General features: G+C 36.3%; 3 protein-coding genes across 20 annotated transcripts; 1 reads left to right on the top strand and 2 right to left on the bottom strand.

The window, feature by feature from the left end:
* Positions 1-325: 325 nt before the first annotated feature.
* rhno1 (RAD9-HUS1-RAD1 interacting nuclear orphan 1) lies at positions 326-4,436 on the bottom strand. 2 transcript variants are annotated; one of them, XM_073945490.1, is made up of 3 exons: positions 4,264-4,436; positions 2,425-2,611; positions 326-1,498 (listed from the first exon to the last, which is right to left on the bottom strand). In XM_073945490.1, exons 2-3 carry the CDS (start codon positions 2,593-2,595, stop codon positions 806-808), a joined length of 864 nt encoding a protein of 287 aa, XP_073801591.1. In that variant the 5' UTR covers positions 2,596-2,611; positions 4,264-4,436; the 3' UTR covers positions 326-805.
* Positions 3,873-13,654, top strand: foxm1 (forkhead box M1). 17 transcript variants are annotated; one of them, XM_021474973.3, is made up of 9 exons: positions 3,873-4,017; positions 6,712-7,115; positions 8,256-8,386; positions 9,119-9,298; positions 9,372-9,500; positions 9,613-9,672; positions 9,906-9,963; positions 10,033-10,208; positions 11,541-13,654. In XM_021474973.3, the coding sequence occupies exons 2-9, from the start codon at positions 6,746-6,748 to the stop codon at positions 12,303-12,305; spliced, it is 1,869 nt and encodes a 622-aa protein (XP_021330648.2). In that variant the 5' UTR covers positions 3,873-4,017; positions 6,712-6,745; the 3' UTR covers positions 12,306-13,654.
* Positions 13,173-23,433, bottom strand: si:ch73-352p4.8. The gene is made up of 13 exons (XM_692045.8): positions 22,965-23,433; positions 20,370-20,637; positions 19,051-19,177; positions 17,607-17,722; positions 17,397-17,522; positions 16,909-17,008; positions 16,783-16,827; positions 16,576-16,699; positions 16,391-16,494; positions 16,214-16,310; positions 15,859-16,008; positions 15,596-15,773; positions 13,173-15,522 (listed from the first exon to the last, which is right to left on the bottom strand). The coding sequence occupies exons 2-13, from the start codon at positions 20,614-20,616 to the stop codon at positions 15,458-15,460; spliced, it is 1,479 nt and encodes a 492-aa protein (XP_697137.2). The 5' UTR covers positions 20,617-20,637; positions 22,965-23,433; the 3' UTR covers positions 13,173-15,457.
* Positions 23,434-23,960: the final 527 nt, after the last annotated feature.

Here is a 23,960-nt window from a genome sequence, read left to right as displayed (position 1 = left end):
ACAGCGGCACTTCCGCATTGGATTACCAGAAAAATACATGTCAAGTTAAAAGTCCATACCTGACACGGTGAAAGTTACTTCTACTAGTAAAAATAAAAATGTAGTAATAAATAAAATAAAACTTTAAAAAATTGTAGTGACCAAAACTAAAAAAAATGTTTTATGTGATATTCTGTCTTTGTTACTTATTTGATAAGTTTTATTATGTAATTTAATAATGAACGTTTTTTGTTTTACTTAATACAAAAAATGATAATATACAAATATTGAAGATATGTAGGAATGTCTACAAAAACCCAATGAATAAAGCAAACTTCAACAAATATTTAAGCAAATTTTGTATTTAAGTACATAATTCACTGATGCCCACAATAATTCAAAGGTGCTTCGATTTCATAAAGGCTGGTGAAGTTAAAATGGCATCTTTAAAGGGATAATTCACACAAAAAAAGGAATTTCTGTCATCATTTACTCATCCTTCACTTGTTCCAAGTACATTTCCTCTGTTAAACACACAAACAAAAGATTGGAAATTGCTTTCCATTGACTTTTCTTGCCATGTGTCAATGGCCACCGGTTCCCAATATTATTCAAAACATCTTGTGTTCAACAAAAAAAAACAATTAATAAAGGTTTTAAACCACTTAAGACTGCTTACATTTTAATTCTGGGTGAACTATCCCTTTAATATTCACTTCTGAAGTGATTTACATTTATATATTAGGTAATTTCCCAAATATTACCACCTCAGTGATGAAAAGACAACAGAAAAGACATGATTTTTTTGTGTACAACATTTCTTAATTTAAATCCACTCATTGGTCACTTCTGCATCTTTCAAAAGAAGCTGTCCTTTATCAATCAGTAGTTTCATCAGGCCTTTCCTCCGTCTCCATGTTACCCTCAGCCCATAGTCCTTCTCAGGTGTGTCCTCCACCAAGACGCTTGTGTTTTCAGCTCGTGGAGGAGTTTTTGCCTGGCTTGGAGGGAAAAGAAGTTGTTGAACATTGGATGGCGATGTGCTGGAACAATCTGGCACTTCTGGAGTCTCCACATGTGGCGGATCAGGAACCAGGCTTGTGTTTGGTGTTTGAATTAAAGCATTAGTCAACCCCTTTCCATTATTGTGAAATGTTAGGCTCTTTGAAACTTCTGTATACTTGGAGGTGGCAGATTTAACACGTGTGAGCATCCTCTTTTCAGTGCATTTCCGAGCATATTTTGATCTTCTTGGAGTTTCTTGAAGCTCCTTTTGATGTTTGTCTGAAGAAACAACCGTATTTTTCTTTGTTTGTTGATGATGAAGGTTTTCACGCCCTTGTATTGTGGTTGCCTGAAATGACAAGGGAGTAAATCTGCTAACACTTGCTTTTCTAGTCTGTGGTAAACACAAAGCCGATGCTTTGTTGGTGATTCTTGTAGCCACCTGGTGATTCCTCTTCCCTCGACCACCCCGACTAACTCTTGTGGTTGCATGTGAATTAAACTGCGGAGAAACCTGTAAACAGTGAATAAGGGTCAAAAAGTGACCTTTAATATTGAGGTAAAGTTGCTTTTATATTCACTAATAGGGTATATGCCAAGCTAGTGCAGTTCCCATGCTGATACACTTCCGGTGACCTGTTATTGTGAACTTTTTACCATTTTATACGGTTGCTTACACAGCATCGATGTTGTAATGTCATTAAAATACATTCAGTTAACTTTAGCATTTATTTAGTTGCTCAAGCGTAAAACGAGACAAAAAGCTGTTTACTCGCACACAACCGTCAGAATCGGCAGGCCAACGCAGAAGTTCCATTGAATATACTGGTGTAAAATAAATGCTCATATTATAAAGATATGGCGGGGGAAATGTAATTTAATGCAGTGCTTCTTGTACAATCTGAGACCCACTTTAAATCGGATATCACTCAGCTAGTGGAGATCGCTGATTTTTAAAGAAAACAGACCTTAAACGCACCGGATTTTGCATTGGCATTCAATTCGCCGGAAGCGCTTAACCCAGGTTACTGGCAAATTAAAAGTCCTATTAGCATGCTTTAGCATATACCCCATTGGTTCAGTGACAACTTGTGACATACTCCCTGTATTGTTTACCACGACACTGATCTGAAATCGCAAGTCAGTGACTTGAAAACAAGATCAGCACTTTATTTGACTGTGAACAATGTTGTACTTTGATAGTCTTTGGCTTTCTTACCATTTAGAATTTGCAAACAATACTTTTCTGAAATGATATTATCAAGGAAAAAGTCTGAATGTGTCAATATAAAAAACTAATTTTCCTCAATACCTTTAATTTGCATGAAACTAAATATATAAAATAATATATCATTAAAAATATATATGCAGAAAGCATGTAAAAGGAAAGTAAACTGCCTGCTTTATTGAAAAAGACAAAAAGTCAACATGTGGACATACCCACGGTGCATCACCCCGCTGTTGTTTCTCTGATATGAATGACCTGGGATGGATGGCACTTCGTAGTTGTGCTCCATATTCATGCTTTGGTCCATTGATGGGAGCCTCTTTGAACAACAGCTGAGATTTGAGTGGGTTCAGCAGTCTCTTCTTGTGTGAAGTGCGGGGCATTAGAAGTCATAATAATCTGCATTGAAGAAAAACACGATAGCACGAGCCAGAGAATCATTACTATTGTCTGAGATTGCAATGAGATGTGTCATCCAAGCAAAAACAGTTAATAAAAAGTTATACTGATTGACTATTTTAATTCCCATTCAATCACTAATACGTCAACACTCATTCATAAACATCTTATCAAACATGATTACCCTTTAAATGTGTTATCAATTGACAAGATGTAACGTTAGCATAGATGTTAACAACACAGAAAGTTCGCTCGTAAGGAAATGCATGGCATACAATGCAAACTTCAGCTAATACTCACGCATTGCTTTGTATTTCTTCTCAATTGCATTGTTTTTTTCCTTTGGACCATGAAAATGTGAACAGAGAAAGACTGTTTGGGCGAGGTTTGTTGGAATTTTATCCCTCATTCATGCACTTTCATCCCCCTTTTTAGAAATGAAAAAGTGATTGAATGTTGGCTAGCATAAGCATGTAATGAAACAAGAGGCGGGGCTTTGCGACCACGGCTTTAATGTGATTGGTCAGATAGGATTGGTCCAAATGACAATTAAAACGTAAATATAGATATATTATTCGTTGTGTTTCCACCAATAATATTATTTTAATACGTGTTACTAACGTATGCAGGACGAAATCTGCTAAAACAAAAAAAATAAATAAATAAATACGCAAATATATAAATAAATGAGTAAATAAATTCATCAATTCCTGCATAAATAAAATTAATAAATACGCAAATATATAAATAAAAGAGCAAATAAATCCATAAATTCCGGCATAAACAAAATTATAAATAAATAAACCTGCAAATATATGTTAATTAAATTATAAATAAAATATATAAATAAATAAGTAAATGTTTGCAGAAAATACTGCATAAATAAAATAATAAATAAATATGCAAATATATAAATACAAGAGTAAATGAATCCATAAATTCCTGCATATAAATATAAATAATTAATGGTGTGGCCAGGTAAATAATTGTGTAACTTATACAAATGTTGGGGGAATAAGAAAATGCTAAACTGAAAGTTTATTATTTAGATTTAGATGCAGCTTTGTATTGCTTAATGTTGAATGTTTCAGTTGTAAAAATTATAATGTGTATGTCAGAGGAGCCACCGATCGCCCCCTAAAGGGAAATTATTTACTGCAGTGTGCATTACTTGCAGAAATGCACTACTTGTGGTGGCTCCGCCCATATGTGTTCGCCATTGGCCACCACGTGATCACGTGAGAGCGCAGCACCGCTCTGCGCCAAAATTCAAAATCTCACCAAATGCTCACAAGAATCCTGCGACCCGAGTCTTATATTTACCTTTATCAAAATACATTCTAGCAATCAACACTGCCTGATTAACTCAAATAAAGCACCGTCTGCACGGCTGACATGATATGAAGGTTTGATCCGCTTTGTATTGTTTGATATGGGTTTATTTTAATGCATTACAACAGGAATTTACGTGTATAGCAAGTTAGCAGGGTGGGTATGCAAATAACTAGGCCGCATGTCAGATAATAAAGCACGATCGCGTTAACTTTAATAATAAAATGTATGATTAGGACAATAACATGTATTTAAGTGTTATATTATGACGTACAACGCGATTGAAGGTCTATGCAATAACAAAATATTATTTTACAGACCTGAATTGGAGCAATGTTATGTCCTTTTGTTTCTGAATGATCTGTCATCGTCATCACCCTCATAATAACAAGACGTCAAATTGAATGTAATCAATTTATAACGGTATTTCATCTTTCAGAACTACAAACGTCATTTTGGAGTCGTTAGCCAGAAGCGTCGGTTAAACAGATCTTTTAATCGGTATATTCTCCGCTATTTGCGATAATATTTGATATATGTCAATAATTAATGTGTATTTTCTATACGAGCACTTGATTTAATATTTTCACGCTATTATTTGGGTGGTTTATCATTGTTACACTTCTGCAAAGCTTCCAGTGTAAGTAACAACAGCTCAATTCTTGTTTATTTAACATTATAAGTTTTTTCATATATATATATATATATATATATATATATATATATATATATATATATATATATATATATATATATATATATTTATTTATTTATTTATTTATTTATTTATTTTTATACGCTTTTTCTATGTATATATGCTTTATTATTCCAAAACAACTTTACAAAAGGAATATGTTATTAATGTTTCAATCAGATAAAGTTAATGTGGACAGTAAATATGTATAGTTAGCATGCAGATAAACAGTTCCTGAATATACTGTATTTAGAAAAGAACTATTGAGTTCATCTTTATTTCTATAGTGCTTTTACAATGTAGATTGTGTCAAAGCAACTCAACAGAAAAGTTCTAGTAAATTTAAACTGTGTCAGTCCAGTTTTCAGAGTTGAAGTTCAGTTCAGTGGTTTAGGCATGGGACGATAACCCTTTTCAAGGTATACCGCTGTTTGGAAAAGTCAAGGTTTTAAAAAAACGCCAACATTGTCTGCTATACTGTTCCTAAGGTATGTGTAAGATTTTTTTTTTCAGCTTTTTAGGTCAACAGTATCACCGGCAGAAAAAAAAATCCAAAGATGCTGCTTTAAATTGTAAAGAAATCTGTGTTTTTGAAACTAACGAAGAGAGCAGCCTGACATGTTTACTGCTTCAAAATATGTTAAATGTTTCTCAAAATAAAATATATTGTGTTCAAAAGGGGAAAAAAAGTTTTTAGTTTTTTCAGGGTGTCCGCTGGGTCTTAAAATATCTTAAATTTCAAAAACTAAATTTAAGGCCCTAAAAAATGTACTCAAATATGCTGTTGTGGGTCTTAAATACATTTAAACAGGTCATAATTTTCACTAATTGTCCATTTAAAGCGATAGCCAATCAGTACAACCAACAAATCCTTAAAAAAAAAAAAAGTTTAACAAAATTAACTTTTATTAATTATTTAGCAGTATGGTTTAATTGTCATCCTTACAATAGCATTTGTTTAAAAATTCTCAGTTTTTATGCATAAATTTATGTTGAGCATAAATGTTTATTATAGCTTTTAAAACTTCGAGACATTCTGATTGTCTTTAATTTAATATTGTTTATGCTACATTGTATTTGTGAAAAATATTTTGTTTTGGTCTGGTTTTCAGAAGTCTTTTAGATTAATATCCCATTGTGAGTGTCGATTAAATAAATGACACCAAAAAATACAGTTTTTTTTATATATAGCATTTTGAAATAATCTAGAAGTTTAAGGTGTAGTTACCCTTAAAATAAATATTAACCTTGATTTAGACCTCCGAATTTTAAAAATATTTTATTATCTATATTTAATAGGAAATCAAATTACATTTTGAAAAATTTTATTTTATGTTGTGCATAAATTTAGTTTATTATAGCTTTTAAAACTGGTCTTTTTTTAAAGAAGGGTTATGCTAATAAAAATGTAAAACTAGAGTTTGCTTGTTTTGACACATTATTTAAAATATATGGCTAAGAAATAACTGAATTTTAATTTTAATTGGGCAAATCAAAAAATACACCGGGTATTACAGAAAATTATTAGAGTTTTGCCATGTGATAGTCTGAAATTTTATTGAAAATGGTTATAAAAAGTCTTAAATTTGACTTGATGAAACCTGCAGAAACCCTGTTTTTACCCAGACATTTAAAAATAAAGATATTTTTATCCAAGGTTATCATGTCACAATCTTATATCGGCCCATGCCTAGTTCATTCATTCATTTTCTTTTCGGCTTAGTCCCTTTATTAATCCAGGGTAGCCACAGCGGAATGAACCGCCAACCTATCCAGCCCGTTTTTAAGCAGCGGATGCCCTTCAAGCTGCAACCCATCTCTGGCAAAGCCCATGCCTAGTGTGGTTTAAATTTCTCTGCTTCTCTGCTCCAAACACTTGGAGAGCAAATCCATCAATGCGTAGCTTCACAAGTACCAAAACCCAGCAAGCCAGTGGCGAGGAACAAACTTCACCAATTGACGAAAGTGAAGGAAATAAAAGTTCAAGAGAAACTTGGCTTAGTTGGAACAATCAATGTTTTCTAACAAATTTTGTAAACATTACATTTGATCTGTTTTATGTTATATCAAACAGGTGTTTAAACAGGCCCATTTGCTGTGAGCAAACAATGAGGGAGAGCCCAAGGAGACCCATCATCCTAAAGAGGAGGAAGCTGCCATTTCTGAAGAGTGAATCTGATCTGGGGTGTGATGAAGCTGATGGGACTCGCTGTAAGACCACCTCGACCCAGTCCACTGCTCGCAGCTTCCCTGATGGCATCCGTGTTATGGACCACCCTACTATGCCGGACACACAGGTGGTGGTGATCCCGAAATCAGCCGATCTGCAGAGTGTCATCAGTGTCTTGACGGCCAAGGGGAAGGAGTGTGGGCCTCAGGGGCGAAACAAGTTCATCCTGCTCAGTGGAGACACCAGTTTGGAGGAGAGCAAAACCCTTGGGTGTTTTTCTACAGAACTTGGGTCTGAGCTTGGGAAAGGTGAGTTATCTCCACCAATCAGCTGGTTTATTGGTGTGCGGTCTGGAGCAATATGGTAGATGAGGAGATTCCTCCCAATGTGTAAAGCACTTTTGAGCGTCTTAAAAATGCTACATAAATGTAAGAAACTATTATTATTATGTGACAAAGAGCAAATTAAAGGGATAGTTCACCCCAAAATAAAAATGTACTGCTTCTCAAGTTGTTCCAAACCTTCATTTGTTTTTCTTCTGTTGAACACTAAAGAAGATATTTTGAAGAACGCTGAAAACCTGTAAACATTGACTGCCATATTAGGAAAAACAAATACTATGTAAGTCAGTGGTTACAGGTTTCCAAGACTTTTGTGTTTAACAGAAGATGAAAAGTCCAACAGGATTGAAACAAGTCAGTGATGACAGCGTTTTCATACGTGTGTGTGAACTATGCCTTTAATACAGAATACATTTTTATGATTTAATTTATAAGGAGAGTTACCCAAAAATTAAAGTTTACTCACCCTGAAGTGAGTTTCTTTTTTTTCTCATAAACTCAAAAGAAGATATTTTGAAGAATGTTGGAAACTGGAATCCATTGACATTCAAATTAGGGGGAAAATACTATGGTACAAGCTAGGCATGGGATGATAACCGGTTTCAAGGTTTACTGTGGTTTTGGAAAAGTGAAGGTTTTAAAACCGCTAAAATTTTCTGCTATACCGTTCCTATTATATATGTAAGTTTTTATTTATGTATTTTTTTATGTGTTGTAAAGAAATCTGTGGTTTTGAAACTAATGAAAACAGCAGAAGTCAATGATTTATTTGAATTATTTAGCCTGACATGTTTACTGTTCCAAAATATTTCAAATCTTTCCTAAAATAATTTTTTTTTATTTATTATTTTTGTTTATTAAACATTTTAAAATAAATTATTTTACAGTGATACCATGATATTTTTATGCAAGGTTATCACACCACCAGAAACCTATATTGGCCCATGCCTAATACTAGCAAATGACTGCCTGTTCTTCAAAATATCTTATTTTTTGTTTAACAGAAGAAACTTGAAGAGGTGGTGGATTGATGATCTTATTTTTGTAAGTGAACTGTAACTTAAAAATCTTGTTTTTAAAAAGTGTTTTCTGAAATGTTGTTTTCAGTGAAAAAGGAGTCCGAGTGCTTCCCGCTGGATGACAGTCTGACCAACATTCAATGGCTGGGAAAAATGAGCTCAGATGGTCTTGGATCAGAAAAATGCCCCAACAAAGACAACCCAAATGATAGTCAACAGGTTAAAAAAAATTTAATGGCATGGATTAAACTTCACTCCACAAGTAGATTCTATTGAAAATACAATTTTGCATCCATTACAAAACAGCTTGGATAATATTTAATCGAAATACACTTTTTTCCCCTAAGAATTGGGTCTTATTATAAAAATCACAGACTGTTGATATATGCAGGAATTCTCAAGTGATTAAGTGTGTTTTTTTTTACATGGCAAGGATTTTGTTTAATAAAAATACAGTTTTTCCTCTTACATTTTGGAAAGGTTTCATACACCAGTGATGATCTTGGTTCACACATGATGTAAAATGACAAATCTGTTTATCTGTGTGGATTAACGCACACATACAATCAACAACCAATGCATTATGTAAATAATTTAAATGTGGTCCTGTCATTGGCCCTTAAACATTTCCTGCTTGTTATGAAAACTATTTCATAACTGTAACAAGAGACAATTCAATCCTATTTTTGTGTTAAAGCAGCTATCATAACTTTATTTAGCGATATGTGGACCTTTTTGGATTCTCAGAAGCTATGAAAATTAAAAATGTAAGACAGGAAATACATTAGGACCACTGTTATTGTTTACATTCCTCCATAAAATGGTCTATTCTTGAATATTTTCTTTATTGATATTCCATTAGATTCAGTTGTTACATAAATCTTGTGATGTATAGATTGTGTATTGTTACCCTCCTTTTTTTCATCAATATATTGTTTTCTTCTTTAGCAGTCCAAGGGTCCAGAAAAGGAGAATGACCCTCATTCTGAGAGACCCCCGTACTCCTACATGGCTATGATCCAATTTGCGATAAACAGCAAGAATAACAGACACATGACCCTGAAGGAGATTTACAACTGGATCGAAGATCATTTTCCGTACTTCAGAGATGTCGCCAAACCTGGTTGGAAGGTAGTGTAGAAAGCCAACAGAGCTTCAACCTTCTAATGTAAAATGACCAATGTACGTTTCACTATTTTATCAGAATTCCATACGCCATAATCTGTCACTGCATGACATGTTCATCCGAGAAACATCTCCTGATGGCAAGATCTCCTATTGGACGATTCGACCAGAAGCAAACCGCTGTCTCACTCTGGACCAAGTCTATAAGGTGTGTATATCTTACTTTAGTCTTAATATAAATAACCTAATGGCTTCATTATGAACCCACAGTGCTGTTTTGTAAAATGTGGTCATCTCCTATTTCCCGGCTCATCCCACAGCCTTTGGGTGACCCGTTGACCCCCACTTGCCCTCAGATCCCACAAGTTGCTATCCATCAAGTAAGCTACGCTAATTCCTCTTCTCATGGCAGAAGCACAGGGTGTAAGACAGACAGCAGCTTCCCTCCTTACAGTTATTTTATTTCAGGGACAGACAGAAGGATGCAGTCAGCTTCAGATCATCTCTTGATTTGTTCCTTTAATCAGCTAAAAGACAGACAGCATTGGCATCGCAGTTAGTGTGAATGTCAGATGGTGTACAAAAATAAATAGAGTCTCTTTGTTTTCTGTAGCAGCAGAAGAGAGGAGCTCCAGAGCTGAAGAAAGCCATACCTGCATTGGGTGGCACAGGTGAGTGTTTGGTCAAATCACAGAGTGTTATGGTGTGAGACTGTTTTCTGATGGTCTTTTTGCTCTCAGAGAGGAAGATGAAGCCTCTACTGCCTCGGACTGACTCGTACCTGGTACCCATCCAGCTTCCTCTGGGTCAGTCACTGTTCCTGCCCACCTCCAGTCCCGTGTCTCTCTCCACTCCTCCACAAACTCAAAACTCCTCCACTCCCAGCTCCAGCAAGAGGGTCCGCATCGCCCCAAAGGTAAAGCCTACATGTTTATTTGTTCAACTGGTTCATGTCAGTTCTCATCATCTAAATCGTTGAAGGAAAATGACTCATTCTGGCAAAGCAAGTGATGAGCATTTTGTCAAAAATAATTTTTTATCTCTATATATGAAAAATTAATTTGAAACAAAATAATACATGTAATTTGTTTGAAATAGACAAAAGGAATTTGTTGACAGACTGACTTTATTTATTTTTTTATTCATTGTCAAGTTATTTATTATTACATGTGTGTCGCTTCGAGAGGCGCAAGAGTAGCAATCACACACATATTTACATTAAAAAACAATAGAAAAGTAGCATGTTGCAGGGGACAAACATTCTGTGTGAGCTAGAGCTCCATGATTCTGGTTAAAATGAGAAGTGCGATATTTTTTTTTTTTTATTTTTATTTATTTATTTATTTTTTTTTGCCTAAAATAAATATCTCGATTTTCTCACAATTCTATATATGTAAAATAAAGGTATGGTAAAAACAAACATATGGCACAACATCGATAATAATATTATGTGGTCTACTGGTTTTCATAGATAATTCTATTCTACTTATAATAATTATGATGTTGAATTATTATGTTTGAGATATATGCTTGCAATCTGTCATAAAAAAATCAGACATTTGCCATTATCAGATTACATTCAACAACAATATATAGGCTAGAGTAGTTATGCTGACATTTTAAACATTTATTTTCATGCACAACTGTGGGTTCGCTATGAAAGAAAAAAAAACATATAAAATGCTTGAAGTAATCATAACTCTAAAATGCTATATGATCATTGAAATGATGTGCACACTTTCGGTTTCATTTTGACGGCTAAGTGCTTGTTCATACTTCGCGCGGCCCCCAAACCATTACTCTGTGCCACAAACAGAACATTATTTACAACTGTATTACCTGTTACTCGCAACATATGCAGGTTCTCTTCACCTCTTTGTGATAACAGCTCACGGCCAGCAGCTCACGTCACGTGTAATTTCCCGGCCGTGAAAACCATTATATGAAGACAAAAATTACATTTTTAGGTGAATTATACCTTATAAATACAGTATGTGACTCATTCAACATTATTTGGAGGTGTCAGTGTCACTGAGCAACGTATGTGAAACAATAAACAGACTCGTGCAGCCGCCTTTTCTTCTCTCCTGAACTTGAAAATATGATTGGCAGAATTGTAGAAATGCTGGATTAAGATCGTCTAGGGGGTCGAAATGAGATCGCGATCTTTTAACGATTAATTGTGCAGCTCTAGTGTGAGCGGCCTCTTAGTCTTGAGATGAGTTTGACGCTTGTGTGTTTTGTGAAGGTCTCTCAGAGCGACTTGAGCTCAGTGTTGCTGTGCAAACCTGCATCTCAAGAGATAAAGGAGGAGCCTGTGTTTCAGCCTGTGACCTCATCTGAAGCTCCACCCCCAAAAAGCAGACGAACAGACAACAGCAGCTCTCGACGCAAACAGCGCCTGGTCCTCCCAGCCACCGAAGAGCCCGTCCTGCTCTACCCCGACAGCACTCTCTTCGACTCGGGCGTAATCTCTGACATCTCCACCTTCCAGGACACTCGAGAGGCAGACCCCAAACCCGAACTCGACAGCCCGAATCGAGAATACTCTTTTAAAACGCCCATTAAGAGCAGCCACCCTTCCTCATCCACTCCCAGCAAGCTTCCCACTGTGACCCTGGAGCCCTGGAGGATCACGCCTGTTGGGAAAGGAGGCGTCCTAGACTTCAGTCCCATCCGTACGCCAACCGGACCACATGTCACGCCACAACGAAATCAACACACCTCTCTCAGTTTCACCAGCACACCCTTTAAAGAGCTCCCGCTTTTCAACTCCCCTCGAGAGCTGCTCACTTGCTCCCGCTCATCTCCCAAACGCTCTGCTCCTGCCTGCTCTCGGGAGTTGCTGCAAGTCGGGGCTGCAAATCGATCGCTAACCGAAGGTTTAGTTTTGGACACCATGAACGACAGCCTAAGCAAAATACTAGTAGATATCAGCTTCTCCGGCCTAGAGGATGAAGATCTCGGAATGGGAAACATCAGCTGGTCTCAGTTTATCCCAGAACTGAAGTAACTTAATTTTCCAAGCTGCTTACACTTTCTTCACTGCCTTTGATTCCTATTTACTTGCTTTCGATCTCTACTATTTTATATAAGTATTTCTGATATCTGTTGCTTTTTCACTGCCTTTTACTGTTTTGGATGTTTAGGATCGCTTTATTTGGCGAGGGAAACTGTTAGTGACGAATGTACTTAGAGCGAATTAATTTGCACAAGTTGTAATATATAAATATGAGTGTGTGTTTGTTAGAGAGAAAGAGAGAGAGTGTGTATTTGGAAGTAAAAGGACATACGGATATACCAGATTATTTACACTACCCAATTATACAGTATTTCTAGTTCAACATGGCTTATCACTTGGTTTAGCTGGATAGACTGATGGTAAAAGAGATTTTTAAGAGGATTTGGGGCTGTAAGACAAACCTATTGGTTCTCCTATGGTGATGATACATGGGGCAACTTTTAATTTTAGCAGAAAGATGTTGCTTGGCTATAGAATGAGGAACAATATTGTAACTTTAACCTATTGACCTAAATATTTGCCCCTTGTCCCACCTGGTTGGCCATTTATGGCAATATTTCCCAAAGTTTCCCAGCAACATTGCTCAAAAAGTTCCCCCGTGTATCCTCAGCATTAGAATTAAGGGTTGCTAGTTCATTTGGTTGTGTACGTCTTGCACTTTTTTATACTGTTCAAGAAATTGACATCCATCTGGAGTGTATTGAACTGTTTAACATCCCATAATGTGTTTTTTATGGTTGAAAGAGTGTTGGAATAGTGACTCCTCTCTGCTGCTGCTTTTCTGCGTTCATGTCCTTTTGCTATTAAGAACAATTTTAGCGCTCTGGACGTTGGATATGACCAAGATGAGCCATGAAAGACAACTTTTAACATTTATTTCAATATGTAGAGTGATCAGTGAGCATGCACAGAGTTCACTGTTGCTTAAAATACTACCATTAACATGTTAATTCATCATATGTTCTATATTATTCCAATGTACAAAAGAAATACAGCAAGGTGTCTTAAAAATATACATATCAGATCTACATGTTTGACAGATGTGGGATGATATGATGGCTTGCTTGCATATAAGCATTAGAAATGAAATACTATATGCCAAAATAGTACATTCATGCACAGAAAAATCCGTCTTTTTCAGTACATTAAGAGCTTTTCTGTATGCAATATGTGTTGGTATGACAGTTTTTCAACAGCATAACATTTCTACAGATCTTTCAAATCTTTTGCCCGTGAAATAACAGGGTGTTTTTTGTAATACTGTTGAATACCGTCATGAAATATGAACTTTGTTGTCTACTTGGCATTTACACAGCAATAAAACAGGCTTTAACCAGGAACTCAATCGTCATTTCCAACAAAGCTTACATTTTGGTTTTTCTCTGTGTTGTGGTTATTTATTTTATTTTTTTTTAGAATAAAGGAGGAACTTACTTTATAATATTTCACAAATGTGTATTAATAAAGTTCATCATGAAGTGATCATATCTTTGCTGACTTTTATTTAGGGCTGGGCTGATAAATGATATTATATCGAATCTTGATGGAATTCATATCAATAACAATGATAAGCTCTGGACTTTATTACTCTATACTGATCTAAGAGCCAATCACAAAGCAGAAATGTGCTACAATGGGAATCTAAAAGTTTGTTGATTTTAGAGATGTACCCAATTTTTGGCCAACGAAAATTTATTGGGCAAAAATGTTAAACCATTTAATGGACCCTCTCATTTTTGTGGCTTCAGTCATTATTGAGAGACTTATAAATGTGGAAGCATTAACAACTTATATTGAAATATATATAATTATCGCTGTAAATATGGGTAAAAAATATCAACATATTTGCCCAGCCCTACTTTGAATAAAATGTTGATTATTTTACAATAGCATCAGCTTCCAGGTTTCCAACTTGTGTCTGCAACTAGTTCTGTCAGCCGAATATTGTCCCATCCTAACTCATCATACTCCAGCTTATATATTCAGATCATTTAAAATCGTAATTTTCTAAAATTTACCCTCATGACTGTTTTTGTGGTTCAGGGTAACAAATATTTAAAAAATAAGCAAAACAAAGTTTTCCATAACTTATTAATTATACACCCAAACAATGATTTTTGCTTGTTGTTCAAACTGCTTATTTAAAATGAGCCAAATCAACACAATTCTTGAGGTTTTTGGAAGCCAACTTAATTGTTTTATGTTCAATCCACTTAAATTTGCAAAAAACAATTAAGGTAATTCAAAGGGCAACTCGGATGTAAACCAACTTTTGTAAGCTGTTTGTATAGTGTATCCAGTCATATTGGAGTGATATAAACACGAGAAGTCTCTTTTTTAAAAATTTGCTGATGTTAAAATAGGAGCCAAAGCCCGGTGATTTGGAGGCCGCAACGTGATGAAGCAGTGCAGTTTTCCCCGTCCACCAAATTGATTGACAGGTGCCATGTTTCTATAATATTACGTATACACAGGTCCACAGAATATTATTTTGCAAATAAGCATGGTGTCAGTAAGCACTATTTTGTGTGTGTGTGTTGTCAGCAAAGACATTTGTGTGGGACTCATCATTTCAGAAAGGCTTGATTAAACTCCACCACAAACACGTGAAATAAACTTTTTCATTTTTGACTCTGAGCTGTTTCAGCTTCATCAGTGTCTGTCTTTGACTGCTGTTTATCTGATGTAACACAGGAGAACCAGATATGCATGTGCGAGCGGTGGGCAGAGAGAAGCAGCTCATTTGCATTTAAAGCCACCGGGCTACAAAAACATCTATACTCAAGACACCAAAATGGGCATAATCTGGAGGCTATAATAAATAATCTGATGGGTATTTTGAGCTGAATCTTTACAGACACATTGTGGAGACGCCAAAGTCTTATCTTACGTCTTGTAAAAGTGGTAAAATAGATGTCCTTTAATCGATTTGTGTTGTGAAACATAGGAATTGTGTGGAGCTCAGCGTTTTTACAGGCATGCTAACTGTATTCTAACAGACTTCATTACAATGATGCTTTTGGATTCTCAAAATTAGTTTTTTCATCTTCCCAATGTTATAAACCATTGCACAAACTAACAAGCACCAATAAAATGTAAAAGCTTGATGCCTTTTGCGGTTGTTTGGTATCATGTTTGGTCGATCAGTAGGTCTGAACTTCCTGCTGCGCCACTTCCAGGAGAATCTGCAGCTTTTCACTGACATAATCTGCACACAATGAGATGGAGGTCAGTATTCTGCTCTTCTTGTTCTTAAAGTTTACCTTGTGCGCATCACTCACTGAAGGCTTTTTTCCAGCGTTCAGGTATGCATGACTTCTTGACTGTCAGGTAATACACCGGGACTCCAGAGATTGTGAGGGCGCAGCTGCCGCCGGTGTTCCAGGGGTCCGAATACAAGGACAGGCCAACAATGAAGAAACATACTATGGTAAAGACCACCGCCACTGCTATAGGGACCTGAACACAGTCAACACAAAGTTTAATTAACTCATTTATGACATGTATAGGTTATCAGTAATTGGATCATTGCTTTTAATTAAACCTTGAAAGGTCTGGGATGTTCTGGAAATCTGTAGCGGTGGATGATCAACCCTAAAGTCGCCAGCGCAATGAAGAGCCAACGGGAGAAAGAGGCAAAGTTGATGAGCTGGAAGATTTCTCCTCTCGCCATCATCACGATCACCAGAGGATACTGAGGTGAAAGAGGGAGCTTGATAAATAATGATTTTGGAAAATGTCACTAGCATTTTGTCTAAATACTACCTAAAATACATAATTAAAAGGTTAGAATAATGTATAAATAAATTCATAAGTTAAAAAAAATAAGAATTCAATTATATAAAACGTATAAGAATATAATTCATGCATCTAAAAGAATAGACGTTATTAGATTGTACCAGAAACAGCACGGCTGGCAGTGGTGTTTGTCTGCGAATATGGATCATGGAGAAGATCGCCGGTAAATGACCCTCTCTGGCTCCCACAAACAACATCCTGCATGAACAGAGTCATAAAAACATCACTTTTAACCTGTCAGAGTTATTACAAACCAATTTAGATCTCTTAAATCCCACCTTGGTGAGCCAAAAAACCCTCCATTTAGAGCTCCAAGGCAGGAAAGAGCCACTAATACAGGTATTGCAGGAGCGACACCTTGAAGTGCCCGGTTTGCAAATGTCTGCGATGCATTAAAGACAGCAAAATCATGATATTTATTCTCAAATTAAACCTATTTAAAGTGCAATCCAGCAGTACTCACCACTGCCACTGCATCTGATACCAGCAACTCATTTGCGGTCATCATTGTGTAATAAGCCACATTGACCAGCACATAGAACACAGTAACAGTCACCATTGAGAAAATGATGGCCAATGGGACGGTCCTGAGAACAATATATGAAATATAAAAATAATGACAAATATTTAAAGAAGATAACAATATTGTACAGCATAGAGGACTGATTACCTGTTGGGGTTAATTACCTCTTCGGTTATAAAATTTAAATAAAACCTGCAAGCAAAAACAAACACGTCATTTATTTTAGTCCTTTGATTTAGATTTTTCGATATATTTGAATGTGATGATACTCACCATCCACCGTATGCATAAAGACCTGAGTAAAAGGCGAGGGGTAGTTTAGTCAGAGATACAGAATCAGATTCAAAGGCATTCTGGAAGTTTTTGGTGTTCCCTGAAAGCAGAAATAAAATTTCCCACCTCTGTTCTCGCATTTGGATTCATTTCAATGTGCAATTTTTTATTTATGGGAACCAAACCTTGGAAATGTTTTACAAATGCCAAAAAAATTTTTTATTTTTTAAATTAAACATTTTAATTAAAATTAATTTAATGTATCAAATCAATGTTTTTAATTAAACGGATCATTAGTGAATTCTAGTTTGACCCCAAATCCCATTTGTCATCATTAAATTGTGATGTACTCAATAGATACACATTTATGCTATGGGTATGGATCGGTAAGTTGACCATCAGGCCACTGGGAAATGTCCCGGTGCTCCCTATGGCCAGTCCACCCCTAGCTGTATGTAATGTAGCCTAATGCAGTGTGTGATTCCGACCGTTGGCCAGAGCCATGATTCCCGGGATGATGATCAGAACCAGAGCAAACATCTTGATGAAGGTCAGCGAGACCTGCGTACGAGCAGCTAAAGACACACTCCAGCAGTTCACCGCCACCACAAATGCTAGGAAGAATATACAGTTTTAACACCACTTCAAGATTTATTTGACTGTGAACTAGAAATGAATTATGTAGAAACGTCACTCACTGACTCCCAGCATGCTGACCATTTTGACTAAAACTGTCGGAGCGACACACGGCATGAAAAATGGCTCCACCACGTAACGGCCGAAAGCCAGAGACACGTACGAGGCCACTGCAGGTCTGAAATGACAATTAATTACAAGTGAGAAAACACTGCACTCGTCAATTTCTCCGCTTTTAATTAAGAGGTTTTAATGTCTAATGGAAAGAAAACTTTTTAAATACCCTTTTAAGTTCAGTGAAAAAAAAAAATTTCAAAAATGAAAATTTAGATGGGCTGAATTTAAACAAACAAATAAAATTTAGTAATGTGCAGAAATTAATATGTTTGTTTAAATTCAGCCCATATAAATTGTTTGCAACCACTTACCCTAAATAAATGTAGTAAATCCAACGAATCATTTTTTTGATGTTTTTTTTGTCACACTTCATCAGTTTGTGTTTTGCAGATTTTGGTTACAATATACTTCTTTGGTGCATTTCTCAAAAATAAATTTTAAAATGTTTATATCAACCTGATCTCACGAGAAAACGTAAGTATTTTACGTTTTGCCAGTTTAGTGGCTAATTCGTACAAATTCGTACGAGTTCAGTCGTACGAAATGATACGATTTTAAAAAGGAGGCGTGGCACCTGACCCCACCCCTAACCCCAACCGTCATTGGGGGATAAGCAAATCGTACTAAATTGTACGAATTAGATCGGACGAATTCATACGAATTAGCCACTAAATGAAAATGTTACGAATTGCCGTGAGATTGTGTCGTTTATATATAATGGCAGATTATATACATTATTTTATTCTAAATTAAAATAGTTTTTGGATGTTTGCATTATTTTTTTGAATCCTGATATTTCCACTGTAGAAAAAAGCAACTTGACTCCATCCATTGTTCAGATTTTTGGGCTAAAATGGATTCATATTTAACACAACATGCTCCATTTGCATGTTTAAACATTTATTCATTCATTTTCCTTTGGGTTTATTTAAGAGGTCGCCACAGCAGAATGAACTGCTGACAATTCCAGGATATTTTTACGCAGCGGATGCCCTTTCGACCGCAACCCAACACTGGGAAACATCCATACACTCTCATCCACTCGCACTCATACACTACGGCCAATTCCCCTATAGCGCATATGTATGGACTGTGGGGGAAACCGAAGCACTCAGAGGACATCCACACCAACACGGGGAGAACATGCAAACTCCACACAGAAATGCCAAATAGCCCAGATGGGGCTCAAACCAACAACCATCTTGCTGTGAGGCGACAGTGCTAACCACTGAGCCCCCGTCCTGCCAGTTTAAACATAACATTTTATTAAAATTGAATAGTTGAAATGCAAAAATGTTTCCAATTCCTAATGTAATCAATCCACCGTTGAAGTATGTTGTTCTAACAAGTAGGAATCACAATAAGCAAAGAAAGGACACACAAACACACCTAATAAATATGTACTCAGTCCACAGTCGCAGGAAGGCAGGCAGCGGACCAAGAGTCTCCAGCAGGTATGTGTAATGCCCACCTGATTTAGTAAAGCTCGTACCCAGCTCAGCGTAACACAAAGCTCCTGAAGAGAATGTAAAAAACAATTAAAACTGCGAACAAATCATCATTATTCAGTCAGTTATTAACAGACTTTAAATATCTTGTTTTGTGTTCGAGTGAAATAAGAAACTATGACAGGTTTGGATGCATGAGGGTGAGTAAATGGTCTAACTACAGTATCACTTAAAAGCTTATCGTTTAGACCAGGTTTTGGATTTTGAACTCCAGTTTATACTTGTCTAAAAATGTAACCTAAAGTAATCTATTGACTATAAGCTTAAACAAAGGTTGGCTTTTGAGTATATCTGGAAATGTTTTACAGTGTAAGATTTCGTCATGTCTTTAAAAGATTTTTCACCAAGGTTGCTTCATTTTGATCAACACTTCAGTAGGAATTGTACATGAATGTATGTATGAACTTTATATTCAGTGTTCCAAGTTATATAATTCTTCCAAAATATTTTTTATATGATGATTTGGTGTGGGGTTCAAACCTTGGCTCAGTTGGTGTTTCTGTGTGGAGTTTGCATGTTCTCCCTGTCTTCGCGTGGGTTTCCTCCGGGTGCTCCAGTTTCCCCCACAGTCCAAAGACATGCGGTACAGGTGAATTGGGTAGGCTAAATTGTCCGTAGTGTATGAGTGTGTTTGTGAATGTGTGTGTGGATGTTTCCCAGAGATGGGTTGCGGCTGGAAGGGCATCCGCTGCGTAAAAACTTGCTGGATAAGTTGGCGGTTCATTCCGCTGTGGCAACCCCAGATTAATAAAGGGACTAAGCCGACAAGAAAATGAATGAATGAATGATTTGGTGTGGCACGGTGGCTTAGTGGTTAGCACTGTTGCCTAACAGCAAGAAGGTTGCTGATTTGAGTCCCAGCTGGGTCAGTTGGCATTTCTGTGTGGACTTTGCATGTTCTCCTCGTGTTGGCGTAGGTTTTCCGTGGGTGCTCCGGTTTTTTACACAGTCCAAAGACATGCGCTATACAAAATATGCCATAGTGTATGAATGCTTGTGTGAATCCGAGAGTGTACGGGTGTTTCCTAGTACTGGGTTGCAGCTGTAAGGGCATACGGCGTGTGAAAGATATGCTGGATAAGTTGGCGGTTCATTCCTGATAAATAAGGGAGTAACTCAAAGGAAAATGATTGATTGATTGATTAATCTGGTGTTTCTTTTAGTGTTTCTTCAGCAGCAGCTGAACTGAATGCTCCTCACCGCAAGTGGAGAGGACACCACACAGAGCCCAGACCAGCAGGGACAGTCCCACACTGCCCGAGTTCATCAGGACACCTTTGGGTGCGATGAAGATGCCGCTGCCCACCACAGTGCCGATGATGAAGGAGATGGCTGGCAGCAGGCCGATCCTCCTCCTCAGGTGAACCGCATCATCTTTCACAGCTTTCTCACTTCCACCATCAGTGCACACTTTATCAGTGTTAGCCGCTCTTCTAGAGACCTCCATCTCTCGCTGGCCAATTCAGATCTTCAAGATGCATTAAAATACAATAGATGAGCTTCTTACACTTCATTGAACATGCACACATAGATATCACCTATATACTATACAACTGGAGATTAACTATGTTTATATATAATTCCTTTAACTGTTAAAAGCTATTAGTTACTTGATAATTAAAGTTAGTATTAACTAAAAAAGTTAGTGCAACTAATAACCTTCACTTTTCTGAATTTGATTGTAATGCAATAATATTCATTTTGCAACTCTGTTTTGAAACAGTAATTATTGTAAAAGCGCTGTGCAAATAAACTTGAATTGAATTGAACTGAACTTTGAGCAAACAAAAAATCTGAATGCTCTTTAAACAAACATAAAAACAAATGCTGAAAAGTTGAAAAACCCAAAAATGAAGCCCCTCGTGTGGTTTTAAACCTTTATGAGTCAGATTTTTTTCTTCTTCTGTTTCTGTTCTTTTCTTCTGACTGGATGCAGTCTTGATGATGCAAGCCGAGACTGCATATCTCAGTGATGCAATGTCAGACACGATGCAGTGGAAATAGTGACGTCTCTGTGAGGGGCATTGGATGTAGCTCAGATTGCAACTGCACCAGGTCTGCATCCAGACCGCTCTTGTTTTCATTTACCCGTACGTCATAAGCATTAAATCTGTTACAAATGTTATGAGGGTTTTTTTTCAGCATGAAAAAAACAGCATTATCCTGAACATTATATGCATTTGTTTATGGAAAAGAAGCTTTAAAACTTCTTTCACATTAAAATCGGTGCAGTCTTTTAGTCTTATAGGGTCTTGTTTTGGTTTCTTTTGTTTTATTAGAGGCTTTTTATGCATTGGCAATAAAAAAGCAGTTAATACATGATGAAAATTCTTACATAGACTTTTATTGACAACATTCCATGAAGATTTTAAAGGATTTTTACTTTCGAATGTGTTCTGAACAAAATTAAACATCAAACTGAAATGTTTAAGAATAAAAAAGATTTAAAAAATGCTAAGACATATGCTAAAGTGTTATATAAAAAAATATTGCAGAGCTTGAGTGAACGTTCTGTTAATGAAACTAGAAGAACGTTTGTAAAACTTGTCAGAACATTAGCCAAATGTCCTGAGAATATTGATAGCTATAGGAAATCATAAACGAACAAGACATAAATCATTTAAAGTGACTGCATATTCAGTTATACCAATCATAAACTCTGAGAGGCATTGCATGATAAACAATTCAACTGCACATAAAAACCTGCATTTAAAGGGACAGTTCACCCAATATTAAAATGTACTCAAAGTTTACTCAAACATTATAATAGTTTCTTGTTTCTGCTGAACCTAAAAGAAGATATTTTAAAGAAAGCTGGAAACCATTAACCATTTACTTCCACTGAGAGAGAAAAAAACAAATGGAGAAGTCAATGGCTTTCAGCTTTCTTCAAAACATCTTCAATAAAAGAAACAAAGGTAACACTTTGGAATCTCTTATTTAATGTTATAGTTGATGCATTTACTTACCTTAACTAAGCATAAATAATATAGTTCAACATTAACTAATGTATAATTCAAATCCAAAGTTGTGTTTGTTAACATTAGTTAATGCACCATAAACAGGGCCAGATGGAATCTGCGGACGTTTTTTGCTGTTTCTGCTGAGAATTTTGGTAAAAATCTGCGGATTTCTGCTGAATTATTTTGGGAGTATCCAGCGGAGTACACTGAAAAAAGTGTTGCATGCAGACCTGTTGCAAACAGTTTATTTGTGTTGAATTTAAACAAACAAATTAAGTTTAATAATGTTCAACTTAATTTGTTTGTTTAAATTCAACACAAATAAATTGTGTATAACCACTTAAAGTAAAAAATTAATTAAATCCAAGGAATTATCTCTGAATAATTTTATGATACAATTTTCAGTGTATCATAACTAAAACCTTAATATATGAAATAAAAAGTAATAAATTACTGAATAAAAACTGAATAAATTTAGATTTACACATTTACTCAAGTAAATAAACAGAATTAATGATGGGCTAAAAATCTGCAGGAATCTGCGGAAAATCTGCGTAATTCTTCGCGCGCAGATTCCGTGTGGGCCTAACCATGAGTTAATATGAATGCTAATGTTAACAAAGATGAATTAATACTATAATAAATGTCTTACTAATTGTTTGCTCATATTAGTAAATATATTAACTGATAGACCTTCATTTTACAGTATTACTGAAACAAGGTTTGTGACAACAGCAGTGTGAGTAAATGACATAATATTCATTTTTGGGTGAACTATCCCTTAAAGCACAAATATAAAACCTATATCAATCTTTTTTGTTCCTCTACTCACCAGTCAGTTTAATCAGAAAGCGCTATGATTTTCCCCTCCTGCTCTTTATGCTGCTTGTTTTGCTCCTTTTTTCCCCATGTAGAGTATCCCTGGAAACTGGAAACCAGAGCACCGTCCAGTTCAGAGCTCAGGCAAGGAACAAAGCCAGCAGTCTTCTCCAGATTCATCAACACACGCAATTAAAGCCTTTTAGATGGGGGAAAGCCATGTGTCATTGTGCGCTGTATGTGTTTAGCTCCAGTGTGCACAGCGGGACGCAGGAATCCACCATGAGGACCTCCTCTTGTTGTTGAAGCAGCTGCGGAGTTCATGTTTCTTCTCAACATCAACTTTACGTGCACAACTTAAAGGGAATGCATAGAGTATTTCAGCGCTAATGCTTTTAAGTCAACCGTGCAGATTACTGAAAGCTCTTTCATAGTGTTGGTTTGAGTGTGTGTGTGAGGGGTCAAACCCAAAGCTCAACAGTAAACAGTTATTGGCAAGGGGCCCACAAACTTTCTCTCTCTCTCTCTCTATCTGGCTGTCAGTTTCTTTCAAACCATAAAAGACCCCTTGCTGTGTTTTTCGTCTACTTTTGTACATTGTGTGTGTGTGTGTGTGTGTTGAGGGAAATGAGTTTTGTTTTAATGACTCTGCAGAGGCATGTAAGAAGCCATTCCTGCTGAAATCAAAACAAAGTTGCAACATCTGCCGCGTCTTTTTTCTGAACATGTTTACGCAGCTGAAAGTGAACCCCAAAAACACATCCAGGGCTGACAATATTCAAGTAAAAGTCCTTTGGATGATTGTATGCTTGGAGTGAATCTAATTAAATAAATGAATCGATCAGATTTAATCATAATTTAGCTCAATTCACCTTTATTTCTATAGCGCTTTTACAATGTACATTGTGTCAAAGCAGCTTCACATAGTAGATCATAGTAAACTGAAACAGTGTCAGTTCAGTTTTCAGTGTTTAAGTTGTTCAGTTTAGCTCAGTTCAGTGTGGTTTAA

The sequence above is a fragment of the Danio rerio genome, chromosome 4 (assembly GCF_049306965.1).
Source record: "Danio rerio strain Tuebingen ecotype United States chromosome 4, GRCz12tu, whole genome shotgun sequence".
Taxonomy (NCBI): Eukaryota; Metazoa; Chordata; class Actinopteri; order Cypriniformes; family Danionidae; genus Danio; species Danio rerio.
Note: the sequence above shows the minus strand (reverse complement) of the source record. Positions and strands in the feature narration are given on the sequence as shown.

What these genes read in the sequence shown, in the direction of transcription:
- rhno1 (XM_073945490.1), bottom strand. Translation starts at nt 2,595, where the DNA reads ATGCCCCGCACTTCACACAAGAAGAGACTGCTGAACCCACTCAAATCT. An exon ending in AGCGGGGTGATGCACCGTGG is followed by an intron (nt 1,499 to 2,424) that starts GTATGTCCACAT and finishes CACTGTTTACAG; the next exon opens with GTTTCTCCGCAGTTTAATTC.
- foxm1 (XM_073945813.1), top strand. Translation starts at nt 6,746, where the DNA reads ATGAGGGAGAGCCCAAGGAGACCCATCATCCTAAAGAGGAGGAAGCTG. An exon ending in TGGGTCTGAGCTTGGGAAAG is followed by an intron (nt 7,116 to 8,255) that starts GTGAGTTATCTC and finishes TGTTGTTTTCAG; the next exon opens with TGAAAAAGGAGTCCGAGTGC. An exon ending in ACCCAAATGATAGTCAACAG is followed by an intron (nt 8,387 to 9,115) that starts GTTAAAAAAAAT and finishes TTTCTTCTTTAG; the next exon opens with CAGTCCAAGGGTCCAGAAAA.
- si:ch73-352p4.8 (XM_692045.8), bottom strand. Translation starts at nt 20,616, where the DNA reads ATGGAGGTCTCTAGAAGAGCGGCTAACACTGATAAAGTGTGCACTGAT. An exon ending in CTTTATGCATACGGTGGATG is followed by an intron (nt 16,828 to 16,908) that starts GTGAGTATCATC and finishes TTTTGCTTGCAG; the next exon opens with GTTTTATTTAAATTTTATAA. An exon ending in GGGTTTTTTGGCTCACCAAG is followed by an intron (nt 16,311 to 16,390) that starts GTGGGATTTAAG and finishes CTGTTCATGCAG; the next exon opens with GATGTTGTTTGTGGGAGCCA.